This window comes from Aristolochia californica, unplaced genomic scaffold, assembly GCF_029961685.1.
Source record: "Aristolochia californica isolate CCGP_79_NKW_82.1479 unplaced genomic scaffold, dmAriCali1.0.hap1 SCAF_6, whole genome shotgun sequence".
Taxonomy (NCBI): Eukaryota; Viridiplantae; Streptophyta; class Magnoliopsida; order Piperales; family Aristolochiaceae; genus Aristolochia; species Aristolochia californica.
Window position 1 is genome coordinate 1804670 of NW_027182257.1, and position 13813 is coordinate 1818482.

Genomic DNA, 13813 nt, shown 5'->3' on the forward strand with positions numbered 1-13813 from the left:
ATGAGATTACAGTGATTATCATCGTTTTTTTTTTTTTTTTTTGTCTTCATTTTACTGCTTGTGGCAAGATAGTTTATTAGAAAAGAAGACTTACAGTTTTTCTTGTCATAGCCATAAGCACTTGATTTGTTATCTCCTCTAAGCTTTTTTTGTGAAAATGATAAAAAGTTCAAGTAGAATATTGATGGAATTAAAATCATGAAGCATCATAAAAGAGTTTAAGGCCACCAATAAGCAAAAGTTTCATAGGGCGAATACAGATCATGAACTGAGAAATTAGGGAGCTACAAGGATAGTTTATCGTATTAGCTGCTTACATCCATTAGAATAGTTAGAGATGATATAAAAGAGAAACTTATTAGACGTTAAATAAGACATCATAGAGAGTAGTGCAACTTCTGCAAAAGCTCATGAACAGAAAATTGGAGAGATTTTCTTTTGCTTAGTAGAATAACGTACGAAGGTTATGGATAGAGAAACCAGGAAATTAGGAATTTAGAACGTCTATTCCCCAGCATTTTGCTTTTAAGTCCTTCACATTCATTGACAGGACAGAAGATAAAAAGAGAGAATAGTTACTTGGAGAAGCTGATTAGCATACAAAGCCTCCTACAGAAAAGAGTAGAGATTGCAAGGTCTGCAATACAGGAAAAGAACTTGTTGCACAAACCCAGAAAGTCTGTCAACAATCAACACTAGTACAAAGAAAGAAGACGAAGAAGAGAAAAAAGAAGGAAACCCTAAAAAGCTGAAGCTCTTCAGTAGGGTGTGACACCCATGTTTGCTGTAGAGAAAAACCCATCCTTGATGAGAGCGTCTTCTCCTTCCTACATAAAACCCAACAAAACAGAAGAGAAGCACACAGGCAAAGCTACATAAGATTCTAACGTAAACGCATTGGAGTTTAAATCTGCTGGAGTTGCAGCGGAAGAATGGAGTTACCGGCTGACGAACGCTTGTCTTCTTGGTGGTCTGGTCAGGCACGAGTCCGAAATGGATGTGTGGGAAGTGGGCCCACTGGCAGAAGCAGGACCCAGAAACCAAGGAACAAAAAGAAAACAAAAGTGAGAAAGAAACCCTAGCTGGTGCATAAACAAGAAAGGCTCAGTAGGACTAGTAACCCTAGAAAGCAAACAAAGAGTATTATGGTTTTATTATGGAAATCTCGGATCTCACGTTCTTTGCAGCGGCGCTGAAGGCCTCTCTGTGGGTAATGTCGGGGTTGCCCGCCTTGATGCGTTGGATCTCGTCCCTGCAACCAGAAGCGAGGCCCAGAAAGATGTCAAATTCTCCGCCATCTCGCCTCCTCATTCCATAACAATACATATAACGGAAGGACGAGAACAAGAAAGAAAACAGATTTCTGTATTTGTTGTTCCTCTTTTGTTTTTATGGCGCTTTTCATTATTACTCACTTGATGAATCGGTTGTACGCAGATGGGACTCTCTGTCGCTTCTCCGGAGCTGCACAGTACCACATAAACATTTAAAACAGTTGCTGGGTTTTTCGATACTACACTGTTTATCATTTTCGTATCATCGGTGCATCATTGCACTTCTCTCAACCTCTCTCTTTCTCTCTTTCTCTCTCTTTTTGTTTCACATATACAATAATCCAGAGAATGTAGTAATATCACAGATTTTTATGGACGAAAATCAAAACAAGCTAGCAGAAACATCATATTTTTCAGGAAAAAATCACTGGGTTTTGCAATTGCAGAAAGCTTTTTGGTAGAAAAATTGATTGAAATTGTCGGAGCATATGCGGCAAGAGTACTTTACTTTTGATTTCTATGATATGTAAAAGACACTGGTTTGGGACGTCGAACAGAAAAGAATGAATTCTACTAACTGCCATTAGTAATGAGGTGCTCGAAGTAGTACAAGAAAGTAAAAGATAGGTAAGAGGGTGAGCAGAAGTTAAGGTCGCACTGTAACTAAAGCATTAAAGGGTTTTCCTTCCAGAGACCAGACCATCATATCAGAGTGCAGAAAGCCAAATCAGGTCACCACCGTATGTTTAGGCAGCAGCCTTCTTAGCCATATTTTTTTAAAATCAGTTTTTACTTTTTGATTCCTCGATGACCCCTGAAGGAAAATTGCGCGAAGGAAGAATGCAAGTGCATGATTTTCTTTCTTGAAAGACAAACGAAGAGCAGGATGTTTCTTTGATGAAAGTTGAAGAAGAAAGATGTCAGGAAAAAAAAAAAAAAAAAGGGTAAGAAGCTCATTTTTTGCATCAAGGGAAGTGGAAATCATGAAATAATCTCCAGAACGTAGTTGGTCTCCAATGGCTTGCATCATTATCATGAAGGAAAAGAGAATCTTACGTCTGTTCACAACTGGTGTCCGAGGAGGCTCTTCGGATCCTCTTATTGAAACCACCGATTCATTGTTGTTGGATTGATCGAGCAATAAGCTTGGCGGTGGTGCTGGAAACTCTTCCTGAAGAAATTAATCAGATAAACAGGATCATGAGAAAAAAAGGGGGAAAAAAAGCAGCACAGCACAACTGAAAAGAGATCATCTGTAAGAATCCCGAAGCACGAGTATCAAAGATTCAAATATGTTAAACCCACTTAAATGCTTCAATTTTTTTTCCTCTTTATGCTTTTGTGCAACCTGAGACTCTGAGAGAGGCAAAGTCATTTTGTTTTTTTTTTTAATTCTTCTTTTGTGAAATTTTACCAGAGGATTGTGAGCAGGAGAGAAGAAAGCATGGCCGAGGTGCAGCTGGTTAGCCGCCGGGAGGAGTAGGCCGCGCATGTTGACGGAGAGAAGATTGGTGCAGTGGCCGCATCGGACGGTGACCGTCTTGAACAGGCTGCTGCAGGGCACGCTCACCTACCATATAAGGAACGGAAAGAGGGTCAATCTATCAGATAATAAAAGTTAGGAGAGTCGCGAGTGAAAATTACCAACGAAGAAGAAAACCTAAAGAAGCAGCAGAAGAAAGAAGAAAGAAGTGGAACGATTATAGGTAGGGCTAAGTGCTAAGAGGTAAGAACGAAGCATCTGCGCCCGTTTAGGAGACGAGAAGAGAGAAAAGCTACCGCGAGGACGGTGTCGCAAAAGTTGCAATGGACGTAACAGAGCTGCTCGGAAGGAGGGAGGTGGTCCAGCGAAAAAGCAGACGAGGAGGACATGATGTTTTTGTTGACTGCGAGCTGTGATATGATTGATCAATCGATTGCGTGACAGATTGATTGATTGATTGACTGTCTAACCACTTCCCTTCCGGCTGTTCTTCCTGATGGGTCTTGTTATTGTTGGTGTCGAAAGCAAAAAGAGAGAGAGAGAGAGAGAGAGAGAGAGAGAGAGAGAGAGAGAGAGAGAGAGGGATGGATGAGGCACCGAGCCAAGGAGCCGAAAAAAAGAGAGAAAGAGAGGGAGAGGTCAGAGAAGGTCTAGTAGAAATAGAGAGACAACTCAGGAAACAGAACCCTTTATGATAATTGATACAGAGAGGCGGTTGCTGTTGTTCTTGTATGGTCTCGTATGTATTTGTAAAGTGTAGGAATTTATGAGGGAAAAAACGATGAAGATGAAACGTGGGAGGCAGGCAGGCAGGCTAACATACGCCAGGGTGGTGTGGTCATTAAAAAGATGAGAGAAAGTGTGTGGTTGGCATTCCCGATGAGAGGGATAGATAGAGAAGTGAGGCAATTCCCATTGCAATTCCGAATTCTAACAGGGTGCGGCAGAGGTGGGGGAAGAAGAAGAAGAAGAAGAAAGAGAGAGAGAAAACGACGAAAGGGACGTTTGCATGGCCCCGTTTACCTTTGCCTCATTCACCTGTTGTTTTCGTAGTTATGAGGGTGGCGGGCTTTCTCGTTTTCCCAATCCCGTGCACCTCTATGACCTCCCGGGCAATAAGCCCACAGCCCCAGTGTCACAGACCCTGCCTTCCGCCCCTTCAGGGGATGGGGATCCCCATCCCCCTCATTCTACTCTCTTTTAATACATTAAAACTCAGGCAGTTCCCCTATTTCCACTTTTACCGATTTGACCACACAAACGCCCTCTCCTTTTCTCCCTGCCCTCACTCCCTCTCCCCAGTTCTGGACTTCTTCTCTCCCCTTTTCTCTCTCTCTCTCTCTCTTTCACACACACACACTCACTCTCTTCCCCCACAATTTGCTACAGCTTCTTTATCTCTCTCAGTGATGACTCTGGAGTCTGGAAATTTAGAAAAGAACAGATCGACAGAGATCCTCTTCGGGCCTTCTCTCTCTTTCCCACTCTCTTTACTGCATTTGTCCTTTCCTAAATTTCAAATGCTTCTCGCTTCGGTAGCCTTATTCACCTATCTTTAGGCGCATATGCAACACTTTTCTAGGATTTCTGTGTTTGAGTTCCCCCTCTTCCTTACTTTGAATTCCCCTCTGCTGCAATTACAATACGCAGTTGCTGATGAAAAGAGGAAGCGCCAGGGCCTTCGGAAAGATGCCTGCAACTCACTTTCACGTAAAACCATCCTCCCTCCACATAAGAGAGAGAGAATTCCGTTGCTTTCTTTTCCCTAACGTGTAATGTAACTGGATTCCGCACCGACCTGGAAGGCCCACAGCAAATGTCCAGATTCAGGCGCTACCTTTTCCTTCTCTGAATCTGATCCCCTTTTTCTTATTTCTTATTTCTTTTCTTCTGCTTAAATATGGCTCTGTCTCTTCTCGGGATAATTTAAAGCCTGTATCTGCTACGCTACGCTTCTCCATTTCTGAGCTCTTACTTCCCTCAATGCCTCTCAACTTCCACAAAAAATATGGTATTTTCCCTAACGAGTGACATTGATGCTCCTTAGAATAAAACTCCCATGTCATCATCTGACTAAAATGGCGTCACACTCTCAAGATTTTTGTTTCTCATATAACCAACAAAAGCTCACTTGCATTCCCATGTCTTCTTTTCCCCATCATTCTTTGATCAGTCCCTCGTTCCTCCAATCTGTACCTGCAATTTTTTTTTATGTTTTTTTTACTTTGTTAGTTGCTGGTAACTCCAAATCTTCCGTTCCCCATTTCCCTTCTTCTTCCTCCATCTGTCACGCTTCACGTGTCAGCAAGGTAAATCTAGCTACAGCTGAACTTGGGACAGATTCAGTCCCTCCCCTACGTCCAGTCTGTTCCTATATCCAGTATGTATTTGACCCCATAAAAGATAGGTTTTGTACACATACTGTCTTTTTTATTACTCATCTCCTCTGAATCGCTCGGACAATGTAGGTGAGCCAAAAAGTCAACCAGACAGTCTATCATCATTCCATCAGGATGAGGAGCCAAGTCTCAAGAGGCCAGTACAGAGGTTGTGAGGCAAGATTAGTGACAATACACACTTGATCAGTTGAGAGGCTGTAAATGGTGGTGGAGAACATAAGGTTCAGTTCAATAAAACCTTTCATCAAACACTTGGCGTGCTATCTCAGGGAGAAAAGAGATGAAAGGTAAAGAGAAAAAAAGGGACGAGAAGTTAGCCTTTTGTCTTCTTGGATCCTCCAGAACTAAGAGATCGACCAGAGTACCATTCCGACTGCTGTATCATGCAAACGCATGCATGCGTGCATGTCCTTTGAAGACCCGTCTGGAAAAGCCTGCGAAGGGTATTCTTGGTGTTATTTGGAAGAGCTATAGAGCCATCGCTCTCCCACAGGAAGAAATGAAATGGTGGGCAGATACCGAGAAGGTCTGGTATTAAATGCGGCCTGGTATAAAAAATAGTGTTTGGCCTCCATCCCTGCAAATACATGTACTAGACTTGCCTCAACCGAAGATGCTCTCTCTCTCTCTTTCTCTCTCTCCTCTGTCCCTTCACAGAGCTGATGCCGGCATCCACATGAGAATGAGATAAGTAGCCATCACAGACCAGAGTGGCTTCACAGAGAGACATCGAAGCACTGGGATACTTTCCTAGAAGGAAAACGAGATAGGGAGGGTGGGGCTGACCCTAGAGGAGGACAATGTACTTGAGAGTTGAGTCCCAGATGTGGCCAATTACTACCACAACAAAATCTTTTCATGACTTTTGGTTTCTTTCTCGTTGGAGTTCATGAGCATGGGTGTCTCTTGCATGCAGTTCGTGCAAAGCCAAGGACACACAATATAGGACCCAGCATGTGACACTGTTCTCTGCTCTGTGACATTACATACGGCTTTCTGCCAAAGTTTTCAATTATTTACAGGAGCTTCTTCTGATTTTCATGGTGTAAGTACCCTCACTGCTACTCCACGTTTTACCTTTTACTGTTCCTTAGATTGGATACTTCAAATAACATTTCTCCAAGTAATTAGGATCCCTAAATTTATCCCAAAACACCCGATTTCAACTTTGATCATCCATGTTGGAGAGCTAAACGCTCTACATCAACCCAATCTATTTCAATAATTATTACAAATTTGAGCCTTAAATTGAAGTTAGAAGTGGAACTCCTTATCCTTAATCAGATTTTTGTGAATTCTCTGGGCAGTACTTGGTTAAATGCCAGTCCCAAAAAGCTGCTTAACTCTTTGCACCCACTTCACTCAAAGCTTTGCTTACCTCCCAACCACTACTTGGATTCTCACAGTACAATGCTCAATAAAAGCTGTATACCTTTCTCTTTAACTTAACTCTACTGAACAAAAAAATTAAATTTAGTATAAATGGATTAGCATCCCATTTTTTGTTTTCCTTGTTTCTTTTCCGGCTTATCGGCACATTATCGAAGAATATCTGGCTATATAATAAACATTCTGACCAATTTGTTAAACTTTCTAAGACTTGCATCTTCAAAAAACCTTGTTAGTTGGAAAATCCTTGTAAATATCGGCTAATCGACAAAATAATCGATATATTTGTACGTAGTTGAACATTGGCTGCCACCCAGAAATTATCTATATGGGAGTCACAAAGAAGGCTTACATGTGAGGGAAGAGTGTTAGAATAGTTTAACATAGATCTAAATACTAGAAGATCATATGTTATGATATTCCTTATTTATGAAATACAAAAATCTTTAAATGTAAATCATAAGCAAATACTTATCTATGAACTACTGAAGATAATTACTAGCAAAGCAACAAGTTGAACAAAAAAATTGACAATTCTAAACCATAATTACCACACAGCCCAAGCTGCAGAAGAATCCAAAGACTGATTCCTTGAGCCATCCCTCTCATACCCAAGTTTGGGCAAACTCAGAGAGGCCCGTGCTGCTGCTGAGCTTGAAGATTCTCCGTCTATTGAGCAAGGTCGGAAGAGAGAGAGAGAGAGTGTGATACAGCAATGACCTTGAAGAGTCATCTCCATGTTGCTTCAGCTTGTCTTCATTTTTCTGGGGCCCCTACCCGAGCAAGCAAAAAGGCTACAAATACCTCAATCTAGAAGAGCATCTCAATTCGTTTGATTTAATACTTGGAAAACGAATGCCTGCCTAACCATCTTTGATTCATTATTGCTGCCATCTCTGTAAGGAAGTTCCTCTTTCTAACATCTCAATCCCCGCTTCACCGATCCAAATCCCAGCTTCTGTTCAAGATTCTTTAATCCATGCAAATCGTTTAACCAAACAGTATGAAAAAGATTATTTCAACTGTGAGCACTGTTATATGCAATAGCCAAAAATAGCTTTAGTTTTCTTGACTAGACAGCTACAGTAGCAGTGCAGAAGTTGTCCAGTTTCCTGAACAAGCTTCTCAGTTACTTTTTTTCTGAGAAAGGACGATTGACTTTGAGCTATATTTTTTTATACAACTTTAGTAAACAAGCTTCAGAACTGTTCTAACTGATTCCATGATTATTCTCCTCTCCCTCTCATTCCTGCAGCTTGTAGAAGGTAGGCTATTTCTTTTCTTTAGCTAGAAGATAACCCATTCATCGAAAAAGAAAGGACTGTTGATCCAAGCAAAGAGGAGGTTCATCGACTGCTTTAGAAGATGAGCATGATACGGAGCACATGGAGTCTCTCAAGGCTTTTGAAGTGTTGAAAGATAACAATATGAAGAATTTAGGATTCCTAATCTTTAGGGCTTTGGAGTGTAAGGAATGGCTATTTTCGGATACCCATATCATGTGCTTCTTTCTCATAAATGAAGTCTTTAATCCATTTAGGAGAGAACAGATTTGCTGAATAAGACTTGTTTACGTGAAAGAGAGGTTGTATGAATTTGCTTTCTACTAAGTAATCCTTTTTATTAATTGTTTTGGGTTGAGATTACTGGGATTCTCCTAAAGTTCTCTTCTATTCTGCTATGGAAGTTGAAGTGAAGGATTTTGATTGATTACTATGGGAATTGCATTCAAAAGAGTTTGATTTTAGCCTAGTTTTGTCTCCTCAGACTAATACGAAGACCAAATCTTGGAGCCTAGAGAATATTATTCACTTCCTCTTGTTCTTCACAATTCATTATCGATTCTCAAAAATGAACTCAGAGGTGATTTAGTGGTGAAAGGAAGTAAACAAAGAAGTGATTCTGGCTCAGTAATGGATCCGTTGAACTCGAAAATCTGGTACCGGTACTTGTTAAAGTCTTAAATTTGTTGTTTTTGTCTTTTAAATTGATTTTTCCTCCAGGCATAAAAGGATCAAAATCCTCGTAATAAATGAGGAGATCCTCCGGTACTTGATTTTCAGGTTTAGCGAGTCCGGCATACCCAAGGAATCAATCACGACTACGATCGAAATCTTTCTGTTCTTTTCGAGGAATATCACTTTTGACCATTAAAGCCATTCGATCTCTGGTCGGTCCTCCAGTTTTATCCATGGAACTCGTTTCTGTCAGTGATCTGGGTAAAATCGATCTTGTTGAGTATTTAACTCTGCTATTTTGCTTGTTTACTGATTTGGAACGCCAGATTCACCGAGAAGAAGAACTCGGTGGAATCGATTGCTGAATGTCTGTTCATGTACTGAATTTCCGTATCCTTAATTACATATCTTGACCTCATTGCATATTCGTGCAGGCCATTGAAGTTTGTCTGAAATTCAAACAATTCATATAAATGTGGGGATTCAGAGTATCCAGCCAAAAGAAGACCAGAAAATAATATTCTTGTTAAGTTCAAAGAGTGTGTGGTTGGGGAAATGGATCTGTCCACTCAGTTTCAGCAATACTGTACGAGACGAGTAGGGCATTGCAGTCCTAGCAGACGATACAAGCAGACGAGTAGGACACGTAATCGTAGAGCAGAGAATTGGAACCTCCAGCTTGCTGAAGTTAATTGGAATTTTATAAAGAGGAAGCAAATTTTGATCGAAATATTCATGAAAGATCAAAAGGGTCGAGAGTGTTCAAATCACTCGAAACTGGTAAGAGGAGACAAGGAGGAAGAATTCCGCATATTTTGATTCGTCTATCTCAGATGAATAACAGAGAGTAATTACAAAAAAAATCGTTTTTTTTTGGTTCATGTAAAACAGAGCAAATACAAAGTTTTGAAAAATTAATTTTTTTTCCGATGTATTTCTCTCAACCGGAGGCTATTTATCAATACAATTACACCCTAAAATTAGGTCCAACTTAGATCCTAAAATCAGGGAAGCAAATCCGGAAAACATATCGTTTCCTAAAATTATGGTAACAAATTCTATCGATACAATTTTACAGCTTTGCACATACTCTCCCTCAAGTTGGTGCATAGATGTCGATTATGCCCAATTTGTCAATTATACCATGAAACACCTTCCTTGATACTGCCTTTGTAAGCATATCAGTCAGCTGACTCTCGGATTGAATAAAAGGAAATTGTAGAATCTTTGCATCGAGGTTCTCCTTGATAAAATGACGATCGACTTTAACATGTTTAGTGCAATTATGTTGAACAAGATTTTGTGCAATTATGATGGTTGCCTTATTATCACAGTGGAGATTCATTGGTTTAACATATTCAATCCTTAAGTCCCTTAGTATATTCCTTATCCATAACAATTCGCATACACCATGAGCCATGCCTAAAAATTCAGCTTCAACACTTAATCTTGATACTACCTTCTGTTTTTGGCTTTTCCAAATGACAAGATTAACTTCCACAAAAGTAAAGTAACCAGAGGTGGATCTTCTGGTTGTCTGATCACCTGCCCAATCAGAATCTGTGTATCCTTCAATGTTGGAGATACATTTTTTTGAGAATAACAAACCTTTTCCTGGAGTACTCTTTAAGTATCTCAAGATCCGATAGACTGCTTCCATATGATCTTCACTTGGTGCATGTATGAACTACAACGCTCACTGCATATGCTACATCTAGCCTTGTGTATGATAAGTAGATTAATCTCCCAACTAATCACTAGTAACACCCTTTGTCTGCTGGAGTTTGATCTGGGAGAATTTTGAGCTTATGATTCATTTTTATAGACGTCTCTACTGGTTTACAATCAAACATTCTTGTTTCGACTGAAGATCTAACATATATTTTCTCTGTGAAAGGAAGACTCCATGTTTCGATCTTGCTACTTCAATTCCCAAAAAGTATTTCAATTGTCCAAGATCCTTCATTTCAAATTTAGTGGCTAAATACTTTTGTAAAGTTTGCATTTCACATGGGTCATCTCCTATTAAGTCCATATCATCAACATATACAATTAAGGTTGTTATTTTTTTTTCTTTGTGTTTTCTAAACAAATTTATGATTGAGTTACTTTGCTTATAACTAAATTCCTTTATTGTAGTCAAGAATCTCCCAAACCATGCTTTAGGTGACTATTTCAGCTCGTACAATAACTTCTTCAATTTATAGACTTCACCTTGACACAAAGAAGTACTTTAAACTCCGGGTGATAACTCCATGTAGACTTATTCTAAGTCTCCATTGAGAAACACATTTTTAACATCAAATTGTTTCAGAGGCCAATCTCAATTTGTTGCTATATATATTATAATGCAAATTGTATTGATTTTAGCTACTGGTAGAAAAGTATCATGATAGTTTATCTCATACCTTTGCGAATATCCCTTTGCAACTAGTCGAACTTTATATCTTTCAATACTTCCATCCGGTTTGAGTTTCACCATGAACACCCATCGACATCCAATTGTCTTCACTCCTTTAGGTTGTGGAACAAGTTCCCAAGTGACATTCTCTTGTAGAGCCTCCATCTCTTCGTTCATCGCATTTTTCTATTTTGCATCAACTAATGCATCTTGCACATTATTAGGAATAGAAACCCTGAATTATTGATCAATAATAAATGCATACGATTTAGTCAACCTATAGGAGGACACATAGTTGTTGATTGAGTACTTGGTCTTGGCTTCAGGATTAGGTTCATACTATTTCTTTGGAACTCCCCTATTCAATCCTTGTGGATATCTAGGAGTTATTTTCTATAGGAACACATATTTCATTAGACTCATCAAATACAAGATTCGTATTTATCTGAGGAGGAATATTTTGGGTTAATTCTTTAGTTGATGGTGCAGATGGAAGCAACTCAGGATTCTTTAGGAAAAATTAATGATTCACTCTCGGCTTCATAGTTGTGATCATAGTCTTGTTGGACATCATGGCGACCTAGTTTCTTAAAAAATTTATTCACCGCTTCTAACTCAATAAACTCAGCACCTCTGTTATTCTCTTGTTGATTAAAACATTCATTTATTGTTTCTAACTCTATAAACTCAGCCCCTCCGCTATTCTCTTGTTGAACATTTTCTTCACTTGAGCTCTCCTCCCCTGAAGAGAATTCCAAGAAACTCCCCCTGAGTAATAAGATTTTAAATCATGGAAAGAGGCATCTAGAGTCACATGGAGCTTTCGGGAGTGTGGAATATAGCACCGATATCCTTTTTGAAAATCAGAATAGCTAACAAAAACACATCGTTTGGCACATGGATCAAGTTTATTTCAGATGGTGAATGGAAATTAAGGAGTGCAATTTTTGTTGAGGAGTTTGAAAGTTTATAACTCGAGAAGGTGTTCGATATAAGGTAGGCAACATATTTGACAATTTTGCCCCAATAAAACTGAGGCATGTTCATGTCAAAGAGGGAGACACACACTACTTCCAAAAATTGTCTATTCTTCCTCTCTGGCAATCCATTTTGTTGGGGAGTATAGATGCATGAGGTCTGATGATGAATTCCACGATTGCTCAGAAAATTACTGATAGAAGCATCGACAAACTCAGTACCATTGTCAGATTGTAAAACACGAATCTGCTTTTGGTACTGAGTGTGCACCATTTGGTGAAATTTCTGAAATGCTATACACACATCACTCTTTTTTATAAGCAAGGATACCCAAATTATTCTAGTGCATTCATCAATAAATGTCACAAAGTAACGAGCTCTAGAAATAAAAGAAACCTTTCCAGGACCCCAAACATCAAAATGAATAACCTCAAACGGTTCAGAACTTTTATTCAAACTCGATAAATAAGGGATACGGTGGCTCTTAGCTAGTTCACAAATGTCACAATGAAAATCCAAATTATTCAAACCTGAAAATAAGTGTGGTTGCAATTTCTTAAAATACCCAAAAAAAAGATGACCGAATCTTCGGTGCCATAACCATATAGTTGCTTGAACAATGTCTTTACTGCTTGCTTGATTTGCCTGACTGATTTTTGATCCTCCATTCTCTGTCAACTCCAAATAGTAGAGTTTGCCCCGTCTAACACCATAACCAAGAATATTTCGGGTTAGAATATCCTGAAAAACATAAAATGAGGGCCAGAAAGTTACAATACGAGTAAGAATTGAAGTAATTTGGCTAGCAGACAAAAGATTGATTCAAGAGATGGAACAACAAGGATAACATCTAATGTCAGATTATTAGACAAGATAATCGATCTTTCCCCTGTAATAGGAAAGGTACTATCATTGGTGGTCCGAGTCCAAATTTGGTCCGGTCTGTCGCTGGGTTGACCCGGTTTGGATTTTGTCCACTAGACAGAAAAATAAATGAATAGTAACCTAAGTTTAAAAAAAATCACCTTCATCTTCTTCGGCGAGACGATGCTCTGGAGCGGCTCCCCCTTTGCCGAACTGGTGGTTCGGCTACCATTCGTCGGCAACTTTCGGGTCCCACCGGAGTTATTTAGTGACTTTGATGGTGGTGGCTGCGAGGAGGCGGTGTGGAGAAATATCTCTCGTACCTCATCGTCTTCTTCGGCAAGACAATGCTCTGGTTCGGGCTGGCTGATTGTTGTAAGGCCTACCGGTGGCTACGTTTGGAAGGTCTGCCGGGGTAGCGTGACGGCGGTTCGTTGTCTTCTTCGTCGAGAGCACTTTTGAATAGTGCTCTCATGTGGTACCAAAGATTAATTCGGGACAGTCTTAAGCGACGGGTGATGACAACACGTCTTCAGTTTTGTGGTACGGTTGTCGGTGACATTTGTGTTGGTGGTGCAGTCGTCGATGACATTCGAAAATTTCGCCGGTTTAAACCAGTGTCTTCTTTGTTCATGGCAACGGCGGAGCAAACTTGCTCTGTTTTTTTTTTTTTTCGGCTCCAGAGTTGTTGCTTTGTTCTTTGGCTATAAGACAACCTTTTCATTCACGGCGACAGCAGAAAATTTCTCCCACTCTGATACCATGTAAAACAGAGCAAATACAAAGTTTCGAAAGGTTAATTTTTTTCCGATGTATTCTTCTCTCAATCAAAGGCTATTTATCAATACAATTACACCTTAAAATTAGGTCCAACTTAGATCCTAAAATCCGGGAAACATATTATTTACTAAAATTACTGTAATAAATTCTATCGGTACAATTTTGCAGCTGTACACACACTTCAGTTCGAAGGAGAAGTGTTTAATCCAAAAGAGCAGCGACGGAGAAGTGAGAACCTACTAAGCTGTGAAAATCGAAAATTATCTTCCATCCATACGTGCGGTGGA

The 13813-nt window shown here is 39.7% G+C and overlaps 1 protein-coding gene across 1 annotated transcript; it reads right to left on the reverse strand.

Moving 5' to 3' along the window:
- Positions 1-556: 556 nt before the first annotated feature.
- LOC137967138 (protein YABBY 4-like) lies at positions 557-3429 on the reverse strand. The gene is made up of 7 exons (XM_068813589.1): positions 3054-3429; positions 2689-2844; positions 2331-2445; positions 1416-1464; positions 1177-1252; positions 943-1017; positions 557-827 (listed from the first exon to the last, which is right to left on the reverse strand). The coding sequence occupies exons 1-7, from the start codon at positions 3144-3146 to the stop codon at positions 759-761; spliced, it is 633 nt and encodes a 210-aa protein (XP_068669690.1). The 5' UTR covers positions 3147-3429; the 3' UTR covers positions 557-758.
- Positions 3430-13813: the final 10384 nt, after the last annotated feature.